The following is an 18286-nucleotide window of genomic DNA, read 5'->3' on the forward strand; positions in this document are numbered from 1 at the left end:
CAATGGGAGAAGCGAGCATGCGCGAAGTCTCGACCAGCGAGCAAGTCACTTTGGAATAGTAATGAATGAGTTGTTACTGCTCTTTAAGCGTAATCTATTATATTAACTGACTACAATAATTATCAGTCATGCGTTTACGTGTACTTTAGAAATCTGATCATTGTAATAATGCATAAATAAATGCAAAACTAAAGTAAAAACAAATAAAAATGTTTGATATAGTTGTTAGTGTAGTTAATATGAAATAAAAAAATAGACAATTTGTCCAGAAATATCATAAATTTTATATTTTGGTGACCTAAAGTCTCTGAGCACCTTCTTGTTTATAATGATGAGGATGCCAGGTGAGGTTTGACAAGATGGACTGATGTTTGCAGATGAGGTTACAGGGAGAAGAGATACAGAAGGGGGAGGATTTGAAGTCCAGATGGGAAGTGTGGAAAAGAAGTAAAGAAGTGAGTGAAGGTAGGTTGGAAAAAGTGTCAGGTGTGATAGAAGTTTCAGCACAAATGAAAGGAAAGTGGTGGACTGTGGTGAGACCAGTCATGTTATTTGGCCCAGAGACAGTGAGAAAAAGACAGGACACAGAACTGGAGGGAGGAGAGATGAAGATCCTGAGATTCTCTTTGGGAGTGATCAGGATAGGATCAGGAAAGAATCCATCAGAGGGAGATAAAGTCAGTAAAACTGACTGAAATAGTTCAGACAGAGGAGAGACAGTGAATATATTGATAGAAGGATGCTGAGTAGATCTCCAGAGGAAGACCAAAGATGAGTTTATGAATGCAGTGAATGAAGACATGAAGGTAGCTGCTGTTAGAGGATGCAGAAGAGGGTTAGATGGAGGAAGCTGATTGGCTGTGGCGGTCCCTGAAGGGAAAAGCCAAAAGGAAAAGAAGGTCATTTATTGAGCGACTAATCTTTATTTGTTTGAACTGTTGAACTTAAACACATTATTGTACTTCCTCATTTGCAGCTTTAAAAATACACAAGACCAACTTCCTCTGTAGACTCTCCTATAAACAGCATTTTATTAACATATATTTAATATTCATAGAATAAACTGTTTATCAGTCGAAAGCCACTTTATGACATCATAAAGGAACTTTCAGCTAAAAATTCTGCAAACATTCAGTGATTTAAAAAAAACTTGAGGATAAAGAGGTTATTTAACTTTACAAAATAAAAAAATGTATATGCTGACTCTGCAAGGATGATTAGAAGTTGTTAGAGAAGATCAAAGTGTCCATTTGCACTTTCTGCTAATTTGAGGTTTTGGGGAAAAAAAACATCTGTCTTTTTGATCAAAACGGAAAATATTTCCATCAACCGTTCACACTAAAATTGCCTCTATCTTGGAATCAATTAAACTGTTAACCCAAGTGTTGTTATATGATATATAAATGTGTTCTTAAACCAATTTCATGTTATTTTTTTAGTGACTAAACTTGAAATGAAATGTTTCCTTGGAAACAGAATAATGAAATAATTAAAATTGAAAATTCTATCCTTATTACTATTTTTTCCAAAGTTTTGATAGACTCGATGTTTGGTTTTGTCTTATTGTTATAGGAAAAAAGCTTTTATCGTGTCTTTGGTTGACTACTACTGCAGTGCTTTGTATTTTGGTTTGGATCCATACCTCATTTGCAGCAAGAATTACCCTGAAAAAACCTGAGGAGGTCAGTTATAGGAAGCTCATCTGATTTGTAAATCGGTGATACTGGATCAGACGGAGATGTGTTTGTCAGCTATTGCACATCTAACAATCTATATGTATGTTTAAGCTTCTAACTTGTTCTAGATGTTTCAGAGTCTGTGTGCTACTGATATTAAACACACTGAGTATGAGATATGTTGGATGTGGAACCAGAAATGTCTGCTCTTTTTCATTCCCAGAAATGCCACCTTTAGATGTTTTATTCTTCTTGGTATCCATCAAACAGCTAGGAAAAGTACATCAAGCTGCAGCTGAGTTCTGCCGAGCATCTCTAATGTGAACGTGTCTGTGTGCAGCTCCTCATTACCTCTTTGTTGTGATTCTTGAGAAGGAGAAGCTGCTTTTTAGTGAAGTGGATATCATATTAATAAGGGGGTGCTGTTCAGTCAGGGGGAAAAGTGGCATCTGTGTCCCTGTTGGACGTCTGCACAGAGAGCTCATCCTGGTTAAGTAGAGGCTCGTTCCATCTGTGGACAAAGGAGGAAAGCTGAAGGTAGAAGAAGCTAAAGTTAGTGTGTTCAGATTCTACAGAAACTTTCTGAAGCTAAAATTTGATTTGTGACTGAAATCTTGTCAAATACACCAGATAGGTGTTTGATTCACAGAACAGAACTGTTATTATACAGGTTGGGAAGATTATAAGCATTAAGAATAACAAAAAGTTTTCTTGAGAACGCCTCATGTTATGGATTTATGTTAGATTAGATTAAAAAGCTGCTAGATCTTGAGGCCAGGAACATCCTTCATGAAGACATCAAAGTTGAATGTTCCCAGGTAACAAAGACAAACAAGGACATGAAAAACAAGGATAACCTTTTGTGATGTTTGCATTCTGCAGGCACGCCTCAGTGCGCTGGACCCACCACTGTGCTGCAGCTGTGAGTGGTTCTTAGAGTTAGACCTATATACAGTCTATGGTAAGACCCTATTGGAATGTAAGAAACTGCTAAACCTTTCAAAACATCATCGCTTCCGATTTACTCTCCAGAATTTATTGCAAACGTGTGAAGCCAAAACTGAAGGATGTGCTCTATCATGACTCATATAAATGGAGCCATTGATAAACCAGTCAATAAATGTAAAAAAAAAAAAAAAAAGTCAGCATGGTAATGTAGGGATTAGAATTGTCAGCTTTCAGAGGGAAGATTCTGGTTCAGATCCTTAGTTCTTTCTCTGTAGTTTGTGCGTGTGTGAGGTCTCTCCAGGCTTGTTTAAAAATATGCAAACAACAAAGATAAAATCATTTCAGAGTGCTTGTTCTTGTACTGGTTACATTATCAACCGATTTCTGATACAATCTCTGACTTTATAAGGACAAATATGTCTTCCTTAAAACATCTGCTGCTCTCAGTGAAGCGATTACAAACTCTGGCTCCTGGTTTAGAGTTCAAGTGTCGATGAACGGTTGGGTTAAAGTCAGATATTCAAGGTTTCGAACAAAAAAAACCCAAAACAAATTAAAGGTAAAATATGAATAAATTGCTTCAAGAAAATTATATTTTTGGCAAAAATTTTAGTTTGTAAAATGTCTTCTTAAAAATAGTCTGTTGCAGGGCTATGCACTCCTATGCACACCTAACGGTTTTGTTATTTACTAACATTATTTACAAAATACTATTTTAATTTTAAGCACAAAACCTTTAACCCTAATTTGTAGTTCATTAAATTAATAATAACAGGATTTAAAAACCAAACTAATTGGGCACTGAAAGAAGTGTTACTCCGGAAAAAAATTCTACAAAGACAACCCTTTTCTTTATTTGAAGATTGTTATTCATAGTTTTCGTTATTTCATCAATATTTTACCTTTTCAGGAAATGTTCATTCTTGGAGTGTACGCTACACAAAATAAAAACTTTAAAAAGAATTATTGTTTAGTAAACTGTGCTAACGGTGTACCTCTGTGGTCTAAAAACATGCTAAAAAAATAACTAATATTCTAAAATCACCTCAGACGGTGATTAAAGATCCACTTCAATGGAATCTAAAAGAAACAACACAGAGTTTTTCATTTAGGTTAAAAATGACATAATCAAAATGGAAAGAAACTTGGAAATGTTTTTAGAATAGCTAAAAAATATATTTAGAGTGAGACTTTAAAGGTGGATTCCCTTCAGGTACAACAGTTTTTTTTTTACTACAGTCCAACTACAGCCTATCAAGATGAAGGGAGAATAACGAAAACAAAAGTGATCATGGCGTTTGTTTGTTGGAGTGTGTGTATGTGGCCCCAGCAGCTCATAAACTTGTAAAAAGAAGCCAAGTTAGAACTAAATCAGTCAAGCCAAACAGTCAATGAAGATATTTGGTTAAGAAACAGGGGAGAAAGGAGGAAATATATATATATAATTAATAACATTAATCTAAAAAAAGGCAAAAAACAACTGTATTGTTTTGAATATAAATTCAGTCTTGGTTCAGTCCAAAGGTTCTACAATTTACATGGTTTTAAACACACAAACCAGTCATTCACATGACATTCAGTTTTTAAACAGAATATTTTGCTACAGAAAAATGCTAAAAAAGTAATTTGATTACAAAAAATATATATATTTGTCACCACCTTTTACCTTTCCGTCCTCCATAGTCAAAGAGAAAGGAAAGATTTGTTGAAGAAAATGTATATATCTTTAGATAAATACGAGGATTATTTTACATGCTGGCTCAATTTACTCCCCTCTCTCGTGACTGGTCAGGGTTAGTTTGCACAAAATCATTAGAATCAATGCTTTCAAATAAATAACGTGCTTAACAGTTCAAAAATAATGTAAAAAAAATATGAGAAAGAAAATGATAAGGAGTGCATAGTCTGAAAGATGAAGACATGGACAACATTCTCAACAGTTTGCCCCCCTCCCTGCACTATATGCTGTTTGAGGTCTTTTTTTCTGAAGCCCCTTTATCCCCCTACTCATTTGTGGAAAGAAGATCTCTCCAAATTCAGTCTGGCCCCTGGAGAATTTAACCAAAAAGAGCTTGAGCTGGAGAGAAGTGTGCTTGACCCACACTGGGTTTATGAATTTGTTGTGCACGTTTTGTAAATTAAAGAAAAAAGGTGTTTTTAATTTCAAATAATGTAAATAATTGTAAATGATTAAAGACAATTTCAATGTTCCTTAATCAAGGAAAATTAAAGCTTAAAGCCTGAAAATGTTTGATAAAACTGAACAGAGATTGTATTTTAGTATTGTGTAAAGATTTATAACATCTAGATGTAGGTTAACCATTTAACTTGACCTTAAATTTAGTTTCAGTTTTGTGTAAAATCAATAAGGAAATAATAGCTTAAGCATAAAAAGTGACTTAATTCACTTTGATTTTAATAAAGACAAAAAATGACTAAAGTTCTGAAATGCTGGTCAAGTTGCATTATTCATATTTAAGGAATTGTTAATGGAAAATTAATTTGTATTTACCCACAAACCTCTGTTTTTAAAATAATACTTTGAACCTTTTAACGCAGCAGTGCAATTAACAAAGAAAACCATAAAAGACATGTCACATAGAGATAAATGGAATCTACAGACTCTGAACTGTGTCATGTCTGAAGGTAAATTATTTTTAAATGTAAATAGTATATAGTATTGCCGTGAGTTACAGATGCTGCCCTCTCGTGGCTTTACTGGGTATTGCCATGAGTTACAGATGCTGTTCTCTTGTTCCAACTAAAGTACGACATAAGTGACAATACGGTTCTATGGAACCCAACAAATATTGTTAAATACTGAACAATTAATTAACCTTGACATCATTTTGTACAGTTTACTCATGCATGTAAGTGGAAAACACAACATTTAAAAGCCATATTTTTTAATTAGGCTACTTTTCTCATTTTTTCAAGTGGCTTATTTCAAATATTAAAAAAAACAATAATAATCTACCTACGCATTGCAAATTTTTTGATTTTGAGTCGACTTTCCTCTGCCAATTTTTTATTTATTTAATTCTTTTCGTCTCCATCATTTTTATTATAGCATGCCCATTTCTAACATTTTATTCATGAGGTTTATACATGAACAAAGGGTAAAAAATATAAATAAAAACTTTTTTTATCCTGTTATTTAATGCAATCTGCGGTTTTACCATTGACTGTAAATATAATAATTATTCTTATGTACAGTCTGTGGGTTTTACACATTCTTTCACACATGAAAATGCTAAAGATGGGTATGCTCTAGTCTAATGGATATTCTCATGAGTTACAAATGCTGCTCTCCTGCGGTTTTACTGGGTATTGGCATGAATCACAGATGCTGCCCTCTTGTGGCTTTACTGGGTATTGCTATAAATCACAGATGCTGCCCTCTTGTGGCTTTACTGGGTATTGCCATAAATCAAAGATGCTGCCCTCTTGTGGCTTTACTGGGTATTGCCATCAATCACAGATATCTTTCTCTTGTGGCTTTACTGGGTATTGCCATAAATAATAGATGCTGCCCTCTTGTGGCTTTACCGGGTATGAGTTAAAGATGCTGTTCTCTTGTTGCAACTTAAGTACGACGTAAGTGACAATACGGTTCTATGGAACCCAACAAATATTGTTGAATACTGAACAATTAATTAACCTTGACATTATGTTGTACAGTTTACTCGTGCATGTAAATGGAAAATACAACATTTAAAAGCCATATTTTTTAAATAGGCTACTTTTCTAATTTTTTTCAAGTGGCCTATTTCAAATATAAAAAAAAATAATAACAATTTACCTATGCAGTGCAATTTTTTTTGAGTTGACTTTCCTCTGCCAATTTTTTATTTAATTTTTTCGTCTCCACCATTTTTATTATAGCATGCCCATTTCTAACATTTTATCCATGAGGTTTATACATGAACAAAGGGTAAAAAATAAAAATAAAAACTTTTCTATCCAGTTATTTTATGCAATCTGCGGTTTTGCCATTGACTGTAAATATAATTATTCTTATATACAGTCTAGTGGTTTTCCACATTCTTTCACACATGAAAATGCTAAAGATGGTGTAACCCAGGTTACTAGACCTTATTGAAAATAAATGATTCTTTTTTCATCCTGTAGAGGGCGCTTCACACTGAAGTGCAGAACTTCTGCGGAGGGATACACGTGGTATCTGTGAAGCTGAGTTTCAGCGGAGGGATATGTGATTAGGTCGGTATTAGAGCTGGATGATTCGACTGGAGAAAGAAAAAAAGAACGCACGCGAGTTGCCCCCGCTGTGTTTTTTATGAAAGAAAAGAAAATATCTTCATCTCTTTGTGAGATATTGCCTCCCAGACGACTGGAGTTTATTTTTGTTTAACATTGATAAAAGGATTTGGTGAGTGAATATTTTCGTTTAATTTGGTTCACTGTAAGGTTGTGAATTATACTGAATTTTATTTTAATTTATGTTGTAAAGTGATTACAGTTGAAATTCTTATTTTTTTACTTTTATATTGCCCTTTTTGAGTGACTTTGAGCCGTGCTAACGAGCCACGAGGTCCCGTTAGCTAGCTAACCCTCGTGTGAGCTAGCAGCATTTCACACTGTACAGTGTGTTAGCGTGACCTGTAATTAAGTGCAAAGACTGATGTTTGTGTGTTTTTATTTTATATATTGCACTTGTATGACAGGTCAGGTTTTTTTTCCGTTCGTGAGATTCACCACAATTGTGAATCTGTTCGAGTTCCTGCACACCACAGAGGACGGACGTACTTTGATGGCGAGCCAACCTACTGGAGTCTGAACAGTTGCATCTGACAAGACTTCTGGAACCTCATTTGCTACAAGAAAGAAACTGAACATTTCAAACTCGTGGTAGGACACAACCTACTTCTTTTCTACAGGTGCTGAGTCACCAGGAACCTCCTTTTAAAAAAACATTACCTAAGGATGGAACGGACTCTCCTCTTATTTTTTGTTTGAAATTTCTTTTATTTTATTGAAATATGGTTTTGATTAAAGGAGTTGTATATTTTTGTTTATTGCATTTTGTGAACCAAACGGGTACATTTGTGTTAAAGGTTTAAATTAAGACATTTAAATATAAGGTGAACTTTAATTTTGAAATTAATATAAAAGAGAGGTTAATTGAACTAACATAGTTTTAAGTGAAAGGAATAAAAAGAGAATCAAAAACCTTGCAAGGTAAAATTTGACCAACCCCGGGGTTAAACCAAATTATTTTTACAGAAAAAAACTTATAGTGCACAACTTTTATTTTGGGTTTCTGTTTTAATATTCCATGTTTATGACTGGACTTGAAGAAGTTTTGTTATGTCTTATTATTTTATAAATAATCAAATATTCTAAATCATTATTGTGGTCTGTGGTTATTACTTTATTAGTCTATACACTGCTCCTCTGAACCTAGAGCAATTCTGGTCCAAAATCAGCATTTGAGGTGCTACAATGGGTATGCTCTATCGGATATTCTCATGAGTTACAAATGCTGCTCTCCTGTGGCTTTATTGGGTATTGCTATAAATCACAGATGCTGCCCTCTTGTGGCTTTCATGGATATTGCCATAAATCACAGATGCTGCGCTCTTGTGGCTTTACTGGGTATTGCCATGAGTTACAGATGCTGTCCTCTTGTTCCAACTAAAGTACGACGTAAGTGACAATACGGTTCTATGGAACCCAACAAATACTGTTGAATACTGAACAATTAATTAACCTTGACATCATTTTGTACAGTTTACTCATACATGTAATTGGAAAACACAACATTTAAAAGCCATATTTTTTAATAGGCCTACTTTTCTCATTTTTTCAAGTGGCTTATTTCAAATATAAATAACAATAATTTACCTATGCAGTGCAATTTTTTTTTGAGTTGACTTTCCTCTGCCAATTTTTTATTTAATTTTTTCGTCTCCACCATTTTTATTATAGCATGCCCATTTCTAACATTTTATCCATGAGGTTTATACATGAACAAAGGGTAAAAAATAAAAATAAAAACTTTTCTATCCAGTTATTTTATGCAATCTGCGGTTTTACCATTGACTGTAAAATAATAATAATTATTCTTATATACAGTCTATGGGTTTTACACATTCTTTCACACATGAAAATGCTAAAGATGGGTATGCTCTAATGCAGGGGTAGGGAACCCTGGTCCTCGAGAGCCACCTTCCTGCATGTTTTCCAATATATCCTGTTCTGGCATGTTGTTATTTCCTGGACACACCTGAACCAGGTAATTGAGTCCCTACTCATGGCTGATTACCTGGTTCAGGTGTGTCCAGCCTAATGGGTATTCTCATGAGTTACAAATGCTGCCCTCTTGCAGTTTTACTGGGTTTTGCCATACATCACAGATGCTGCCCTCTTGTGGCTATATTGGGTATTGCCATGAACCACAGATACTGCCCTCTTGTGGCTTTACTGGGTATTGCCATGAATTATAGATGCTGCCCTCTTGTGGCTTTACTGGGTATTGCCCATAATTCTTATAGCTCCCAGGCAAGCGATGTTCTACGATCAAAAGTTTCCGGAGGGTTTAAAGTGAGCGATTGTTGGTTCCTAGGCTGAGCCTAGTGGGGTTGGAGAGTTAAAAAAAAAAGAAAAAAAAATGAAGAGGCTGGGGTCGTTTTTGATGATTTAAAATTTTGCTAAAGCAGTTAAGCAAAAAATACCAATAAAAGTTTTACACAAAACAGACATTCCATTCTAATATCACATACAGCTAAAAACTTTTTGTGTTTTTTCTTTTTTTTGCTTCCAAGCTGCATCAAGACAGAAAATCTATGTATACACGAGATAAACTATGGGGTTAGAGGGAGTAGAGGATAAGAAGGCGGAGGACTTTAAAGACTTGGCCAGTGGAGAGTGTGGGACTCATGTGAACAGGTATGTTCAAGCGGGTTGCAATCATAGACTGTATATACAATTATTTTACAGTCTATGATTACAATGGGTGGAGGAAGGTTTTAGGTGTGATGTGGGACAAGGACTGTCAGCAAGAATAAAAGGTAAGGTGTAGGAAAGTGGTGAGTAGCCATGCTGTTGGTTTACAAAATGAGAAGGAGACAGGATGAAGAACTGGAGGTAGCAGAGATGAAGATTTTTTAGGCTCTCTTTGGATGTGACCAGGAAGAATCAGATGGAAGCCAGTTATTTGCTGTGGCAATCCCAAAAAGATGCAGCTAAAAAATAATAAACAAAAAAATCTCTACAGGATAGCACAAGGTTTCCCTCTATTGTCCATTTGTCGTACTGCGTTTTTTCAACTAAAACAGTTACAAATATGGCTGAAAAAAATGACACAAGACTGAATTCATTCTGTAACATCATATTAAAGTTTTAGGAACAAGAATAAAACATTTTGATGCTACAATTAGTTTATACAACTCTTTGACAGAATTTTTCTAGGAAACATTAAATATATGTGTGTTTTTCTATTTAAAGCTACTTTGCTTGATCTTTGATTTATATTGGTAATTTGTTGTATAGACAGATAAAAAAAACAAATGCCTTAAAAGAAGATTTAAAAAAAAAAAATCACAGATTCAAAATAGGGTCTAAATGTATTTACTTTTAAATTAAAAGTACAAGACAGTGCACTTTCCAAGATGAAGTTAAAAGTTATGATTCTTTTCTTACAAATATCTGCTTGCAAAACATAAAATGATGTATAAAAACATTTAAAAAGAAGAAAAAAAACACAAGTATAATCTTCAGGTAGCACCCCCTTCAAAATAACTGAAAGGGATGAATATCTTTGTTTTTAAATACTTCTGGCCACTTTCTTAAGAACCGAGGCAGAAAACTATTTTTATTCTAACTGGACCGCTTGTGTAACAAATTGTTAAAAATAAAAACACTTTTCAGGCACAAAGACAACCGACGTTCATCTATAACGAAAAAAGACTGCCAATGAAAAACGGGCTCTTAACAAGGTGACCAGCAGGCGTCTCCTCCAGTATCCAGAAATATGAGCAGGTAGAATTCCTGGGGAGAGAACCAGGTACACCACACATGACGGGACATCAGTACATTTTCACTGCAGGAGAGGAGGGAGAGTGTGTTATAGTGGGAGATTCATCTGCATGAAGATGATGCACCGATGCAACAACATAAAAAAAAAAAAAAAAAAAAAATAGAGGATGCTGCTAATTTTCTGAATTTTCCTTCAGAAGAAACCCTTCAGTGGAGGAGAACGTCCAAATCTTCAGTGCATTTAACTAAATTACACCATTCACTTACTTTAAAACAGCTGATTGTTGATTAGGAGACATGTTTAAAAATATTTCAGCTCAATTTCAATGTTTTCAGGCGTGTAAATCTGACTCTCGGGGATTTTGGCGTCGTTTCTCGTGCAAACGGCGTTTACACAAACAAAGCTCCACCTTTTTCTTTTTTTCAGGTTTTATATCTTAAAGTGTCTTCATCTTGCTTATAAATATAATACACTATATATGGAATGGAATAAAAGCAAGACATAAACAGTAGAAACCACCTCATCAGGTTAAATGTAAACATGTAAAACTAATTGTATTCAACACTATCCCACAACGGGACGTACAAAATAAAATCCTTCTCCATGAAACCGGTTAGCATATTTGTTTCTTATAAAACACATAATTAATAAAAAAAAAAAAGGACAATTTTTCAGTAGCAACAAAAACAAAAAATGTTATTGCAACATAACAGTAGAAGTAAAATGAAAGATCTTGCTTTGGTAAAATACCAGAGGAGTTCCATATTCTTTTATCAGAGCTTCTCTTTTTCAACTGTTTCTAAATTGGGGGGTTTTGGTGGAAGCAGCACCGGCATGCAGACTGGTCAGACGTTTGGGGTGACACCGAGCGTTAGTAACTACAGTAACTACAATCTAAATCCAGATGAATGAATCAAAGAAAAGCAATACATCTCACCAATTTATCCTTGTTTACAAAATAACATTTGTGGTGATCTCTGTGATGGAAATCCATCACCAATCGATAAGAGATTAAGTAATCCCTGCACTGGTTGGATGAAAGGTAATACATTTTTCCTGCCGCTCCCTCATTCCCAGCTTTGTGTGCAAGTCTCCAAACAAGGCCTCGCGTCTATAGCATTCATAAATGCACTCATGACGGTTTCATAGCTTGTTCCAATAGAAAAACGCTAATATGTAAAGCAAATTAAAGTATCTTTAGTATAATGTATACATTTTTTAAAAGCTTAATGTGAAAGTAAAATATTTTTGGGATTGTGTCAGGAAGTTCTGATGACTAACCGGTGCATAATACTGACAGGTAAAGGGGATGTAAACTTGGATGTGGAGCTGAAGACTGAAGGAGAAGAGGAAGAGAGTTGTGTAGGGGCTGTGCAGTGACATTCTACTTTTGAACTCAGGAGGCAGACAGTGCAAAAACCAAAATAGAAAACAAACCTCACAATCACATGGCTAAGAGCATCCGACGAGCTACTTCCATCAGTCTGCACTGCAGCACAAACGAGTTCCGCGGAGGCTGTCGGTGTGTGCGTGCATCTCAAAATGCGGTTGCATAAAGTTTTGGAGGCAAATAAGTCGGAACGTGGTCCTCGATTGACACTACAGCATTGCTTGTTTTTCTATTCGTTTTTAGGAGAATGCTTTCAAATGAGTTGGGGAATGGGCGTTAGCAGCAGATTCAGAGACCGTCGGATGTCCGGCTGTCTCGTTGTGGAAGATATTTTTTTTCACTGCTTAATGCACACATGGATCAACACCAACAAACCTCCACCTGGGAAAATAGTGTGCGGTGACTTGCTATAGCATGCTTAAAAATCTAGCCTAAGAGGCCTAAGGAAAGACATACTGCTGGAGGGGGGGAGAGGGCGAGGTGGGCGGGTGGGGGCTGGTGCAACGTATTTTCTTCCAACAATCCTGCGCTGCATTTGTGCTCCAATCTCCCATCATTCTACTTAGTGTACCGTCCCTTCCTCCCGTATCCGGACACTCTAAAGATGGATTCGGGCCGCCGGCTATACCCGGCTCTCCCCTGGAGCTGTGCCGCCCTCCCCTCCCTTCACCACGTCCCCGTGTCCCTTTCTGCTCTTGATGGAGTCCTTTCGCCTCCCCCAGTGGTAGCCTGTGAAGGTAGGGCTGATGGGGATGCGTTTGAAGATAGAGTGTCTGCGGATGAAGTCCATTCCGATTGGCAGGTCGTAGGAAGTCATTCCCTCCAGCTCCGCGGCGCTGAGGCCAGAACCGCGCTTCAGCTTTTTGATGCCTCGCTCTTCCAGGGAACCTGGAGTTACAGCAAGAGAGAAGGGTCAAAACTCCTCCAGTGAGTTAACAGACTGCTTCAAGCAGATGTGACTGTAGTGATTGCTGTGTAAAGAAGCATCACGGTGTCAGAAATCAGCCAGAGTTCGAGAGGTGAGGGGTGTTCGCTAATCTTCAGCATTTAACGTCTTTCAGGTTTCTTCATTTTCATCTCAAAACTCACAAAAACAAGAACATTCCATCTAGTAGATCATTTTCTTTACAAACACCTCTTTAAGTTAAAGTTTGATTATTGAAGACAATCCCTTCAGGCTGTAGTATGAATAAAGTATTTCTAAAATCCTGTTTTAAAGACCCACTCCAGTGAACATGTTCAACATGTTCTTTCAGGATTTTTCTCATGATGGAGGATAAAGAAAATTAAGCTAAAAAATGCATTTGTGAAAATTTCTATGTTCAAATTGTGAATTAGGAGTAGACATAAAATGCTGCTGGACAAAGGTTGTAGTTGTAAAAATTAAAATTCTGGGTCACAAAACTCAAGGTATGGATCATTTTTCAGATCAGTAAAAAAATACAAAAAAATGAGGAAAAAAGAAAACATAAAAGCCTAAAATTAACTTCTTGAAAAGCTTCAGAGCAAATATAGAGTGCCTGAAAGCATTAATATACACTAAAACACATGTTTCGCATGAAAACATTTACTTTTACAACACATTAAAGGGTAACCAAACCCCAAATCAACTTTTTTTTTTGCTCTTTTGGTCATTGCAAAATTTTTGACAAAATAAACTTGTATAATTCTTGGAAATATAGTCAAAAACCATCTTGGTGCTGCCCCCTACAGGTTCAATCAAGGTATTACAGTTGAATTTCTTGATTGAACCATTCAAGTCCCACAATATTTTAGAAGTCTCATGTCATGATCTGCAGCTCCAGTAATGATAACAGTCCTGTTCCCAAGCTCCACCCATCTGACTGGATTTTCACATTTCGGCTGTGGGTGGAGTCAGCCTCCAACTTCCCTGTTTGGTTACACTTTACTGACATCTTTGAGCACAAACAAAATGCTAAAACATGTAGTTTCCGATTACATTTACATGTCTTGAGACCAAATGTACGTGTGTGTGGAGGGGGATCCGTGGTTCACGAGTGTCCACAGACAATCTGTTGCATCCCTACGTAAAACCAACTACTGATGAGCCACAAGTTCATGCTCCGCCCACTCTAAGGCATCCACTTGTAGACGACTAGATTCATGGATGTCTTAATTTTTCTCGTCTGAGCTGGTATCTGACTCAGAATGGCTCGCCGTTTTTATTGCACTGCTAATGTTAAATTGGGATTGTGAAGGTTGTAAACTGGTGGGAGAAGGTGTAAACAAAGGGATCATGGGAAAGCTAACTAAAATGGTCCCGCCCACAACTCAGATGAATTTCTAATGAACTCCTGTCACTTTGCAGAAACTAAGTCCTAGAAAACAACTGTTTTTTTTTAAATAAACCTTTAGGCTAAAAACCATAACCATAATTAAAAAGACTACTGGTAACACTTTTACAATAGATCAAAAGATGATTGGAGTGGGTCTTTAAAACAGTTCACAGATGTGTAGTTGCAAAGTTAAAAATCTATCCAAATACAAACAAATGTATTCTGTTTCATATCTTATTTTACTTGTATATGCAAGATATCTTCCTTTCAGTGTTTTTTATTGGTATCAATCATTAAACCAAACAAAAAGAAACTTCCACTGACAGAACATTAATATAACGTTTCCAGTCTATATCAGTGAGGGATGTTTCTTAGCTTTTTATTATACGGTTTTGTAAACGGATGTTTGCAGAAATAGCAGTTCTTATTGAATAAAACTGTACTATATCTGTACTATTATTTTCCTCCATTTGTTCTGACTTTAAGTTAGGATTGTGATCAGAAAGGAAATTAAAACAAAGTCAAAGAAAAGGGGTGGAGCCACAGATGTGCGTCAATCCTCGGTCGCGTCCCTTGAAGGTTTAATCCCACGCCATCTCCTCCCAGCCACGCCTTCTGGCCCTCCCAGACGGACGTCATCGACGTGCTCTGCCTTCCTACGCAAACTCGTACCTGCTCAGCAGCCACAGCCAGGTTTGTTATCAGCGGTTTGTTTTGAAAAGCGTTTACATTGTCTGAAACTGCCATTGAGCCAATACCGTTATCGCATTCCCGCCCACTCACAGACTATTAAAAAATAAACAAAGAACACCTTACCGGGGATGGTATTATCCAAAATAAAAGCAGCAGAGCCTCCGACAAACATAGCAGTGGTGAGCAGAACATTCAGCACTTGGTCAATTTCCACTATGCCTGCAGGAAAAAAACAAAAACTCTTTGAATAGAACACCCCAAAAAACTGCAGGACCTCGAGCAGGTTCCCACTCACCGGTGACCAGCGGGTTCTGCTTGAGGTAGCTCGGCAGCATCAGACCGAAGAAGATGGAGAAGCCCAAGACGAAGAGGTTTCTGGAGGAGTTCAGGTCAACGAACTGCAGGTTGGAGAGTCCCACGGCCGTGATCATCCCAAACAGGGTGCAGAACAGAGCTCCCAGAACCGGGTCGGGCAGGGAGGCAAACAGGGCGCTGAATTTACCCACGAGCCCCAGCAGCAGCATCATGGCAGCTCCGTACTGGATCACACGCCGGCTGCCCACCTGAGGCAATAAAGTGACGAAATAGTTGAAAACTTTGAAACATTCTTTTATTATTTCAATTTATTTATTTAGTTTTAAGAGCAAAAAAAATGTTTAGAAACAAAAACATTTCAAGTAAAAGCCATGTTGAGATCACTATGAATCAATCAAAAGAAACCCGTCTATATAGGGAGGATAACTAATATTTTTGAAACAAAGGCTGCAGTGAGTTACCTTTGTGATACCCAGGACGCCTATATTAGGACTGGAGGAGGTGGAGCCATTTCCTGTTCCAAAAAGTCCATCCAGGACGCAGGAAATACCCTCAACAAAAATCCCTCTGCAGAAATGACAAGAGATTAACGTGATGAAAAAAAGAAAAAAAAGCCTCTCCAACATCACCTGACACGCTGAGATCGGTGTGGTCACCTGTTGATGGCGTGGATGGGAGGTGGAGGAGCACAGGACAGGCGTGCGCAGGCGTAGTAGTCCCCGATGGATTCGATAATGCTGGCCACCACAGCGCTCATCATGCCGATCACGCCTGCAGCCGTCACGGTGGGTGTGCCCCACTGGACTGTGGGAGTGAACAGACACAGACTCAAAGCTCTGAATTTACCCGTTTCTATCTGCAGACGAGAATCGCAGAGCGGCGGGCAGAAGCCATTTGACACACTTACAGGGATAGGGGATTTTGAACCATGGAGCCACCGTGAGGATGCCCTGACGCGCGTCTGTGCGCGCGTAGAAACCGTACTTGTCCTCCTCCGGCGGGAAAACATCCGTCACAGTAAAAATGAAACATAATAGCCACGAAACCAGGATGGCCATTATGATCTGTGGACAAAAGACAAAAAAAAAGGACACGATTTTTAGTTAAACAACACATTTTATGTACAAAAACAATTCAAAGTGCTTTACATGAAACAAAAGAAACATTTAAAGGAAACATTGAAGGGGTGATCGTTAAAAATAAAAGGTAAAAAGAAATACTGCACAACTGCTAATGAAAACTTTTAAATGTTGATGAGAACAGGTGGGTCCTTCACCTGGTTTCAAGGGTTTTTAGGATTCCAGATTTATAACCAGTAACAGAACTTTACAGTCTATCCTCTTGCAGACAGCTAGCTGCATAGCTATGGTAACTGATGTTCTTCTTTATAACCTGGGCCAATAGGTACATGTAGATGTTAAACACAAGTAGCCCCAGGATGGAGCCTTGGGGAACTCCGCATGTAATGTCTGTTGGCTTAGATGTGAAAAAATAGAAAAGAGAAGCTCTTTCAGATGTTCATCAACTTTAAATCCTAAAACCTCTTCATAAAAATCTCATTAAAAATAGTAGAAAAATATTAGAACAGAATCTGAAAAATCTAGAAAATTGATGAAAGTCACTATTTGATCGAACAAGAACCCCACAGAAAAAGTCCCGGTTTGGAGGCACACTTCAAAGTGTTTAACAAAGAAATCAGCAGCAGAAATGTCAAACCACCAGGCAGCTGTGGTGTTTATAATGACCAGCAGATGGTGGAAAAGGACAGACTGACACGCTGAAGGCCCTTTAGGGGAGAAGGACATTAGTTCTGTTGAATAACGTGCCTTATAAGAACATGCAGTTCAAAAAACCTGTACAGGAGTGAAGAAGACAAAACCAACGAGTCCGAACACAAGTTCTATAAAAGCCGATGCTTACAGGAAACATTTTGAAGACTTGCAGCCTGTAGGAGGTCCAGCCCTTCTTGGCTTTGTAGATCGGCAGTGGGAAGTGGACGTTCCTGGCATACTGAGAGAAGAGCAGCACCAGGAAGATGGTCCTGCAGACACAAAGTGACCCTTTTCATTAGTGTGGCTCGCAGCCGGATTATTAACAGTCCTTTCTATTCCCCCGTTTGGAGAACTAATTCAGTTCCAGCATGTTCCATTTAAGCTGGTTCCATGTCAGACAGAGACTCCAGAGGCTTCAAAGCCAATCAATTATACCCTAACTGCCTGAGAAAGCAGTGGCAATTACAGGCACACATTCTCTGTCCCCGCGGAGCCAGACGAGAGGCCCTCGAGCAAACAGCAATGACGCAGCAGGAGCTGAAGTCACGACACCTTCATCCCACCACCGTGAAGACCAGCCCCCCTCATGAGAGCAGCTTTAATGTCAACCATCAAAAGTGGTTTATTAGTGCATTTATAAGGAATCAGTCTTTTTAGCGTGAAAAAAATGGTTAAATTCATATCTAACCAACATGTAATGAAGTAAAAACAAGTTTCCTTAGAAAGAAAAAGCGGTTGTCAGGCAGTTGCTATGGTTACCAAAAGGAGTAGCTTCATCTTGGCCCAAAATAAATCAGCTCTAGCACCTGGAAGCTTCCAAACAAATGCATCAGTGAACCGAGTTCAGACTTACAGCATGGCGATGCCCCAGTGTTTCCCCGCCCTCTCTCCTGCAGCCTGGAAGCCCGACAGCCCGATGAGGGCCACGGTGGGGGTGATGGTCAGAGGTCCGATGTACTTCAGCAGCATCCCGGGCAGACCTAACGCTCCGATGCACACCTCGATGAGGCAGGACACGATGATGGCGCCCTGGATCTGAGGGGGCAGCGATAGGACGACATAAGTCTACCTCCAATGCAGGCTCAGACAACATGAAGCTGAATCTAAACACTTTTTACGAGTCTACTCCTGTAAAATCATAGAACAACTGTCAACCACAGCAGAATAATAACCCTAAAAGAAACTTGTTGCTTTAA

General features: G+C 37.8%; 1 protein-coding gene and 1 long non-coding RNA gene across 7 annotated transcripts in view; one reads left to right on the forward strand and one right to left on the reverse strand.

The window, feature by feature from the left end:
• The first annotated feature begins 6455 nt into the window (after positions 1-6455).
• On the forward strand, positions 6456-7992 carry LOC112148536. 2 transcript variants are annotated; one of them, XR_002919634.2, is made up of 2 exons: positions 6456-7014; positions 7310-7992. It is a non-coding gene; the product is annotated as an uncharacterized LOC112148536 (long non-coding RNA). The 2 variants fall into 2 exon arrangements; XR_004948411.1 differs by having other exon boundaries at positions 6458-7014; positions 7315-7992.
• A 1967-nt stretch (positions 7993-9959) lies between these two features.
• Positions 9960-18286, reverse strand: part of slc23a2 (solute carrier family 23 member 2) — a 37239-nt gene continuing 28912 nt past the window's right edge. For all 5 annotated transcript variants that reach the window (XM_024275298.2, XM_024275300.2, XM_024275297.2 and 2 more), the window contains 8 exons: positions 17944-18125; positions 17239-17359; positions 16226-16382; positions 15975-16122; positions 15780-15885; positions 15299-15566; positions 15127-15222; positions 9960-12901 (listed from right to left, as the gene is read on the reverse strand). In XM_024275298.2, the coding sequence (XP_024131066.1) occupies positions 12636-12901; positions 15127-15222; positions 15299-15566; positions 15780-15885; positions 15975-16122; positions 16226-16382; positions 17239-17359; positions 17944-18125 (1344 nt within the window). In that variant the 3' untranslated portion in view covers positions 9960-12635. The remainder of the gene's footprint in view (positions 12902-15126; positions 15223-15298; positions 15567-15779; positions 15886-15974; positions 16123-16225; positions 16383-17238; positions 17360-17943; positions 18126-18286) is intronic.

Source organism: Oryzias melastigma, linkage group LG9 (genome assembly GCF_002922805.2).
Source record: "Oryzias melastigma strain HK-1 linkage group LG9, ASM292280v2, whole genome shotgun sequence".
Taxonomy (NCBI): Eukaryota; Metazoa; Chordata; class Actinopteri; order Beloniformes; family Adrianichthyidae; genus Oryzias; species Oryzias melastigma.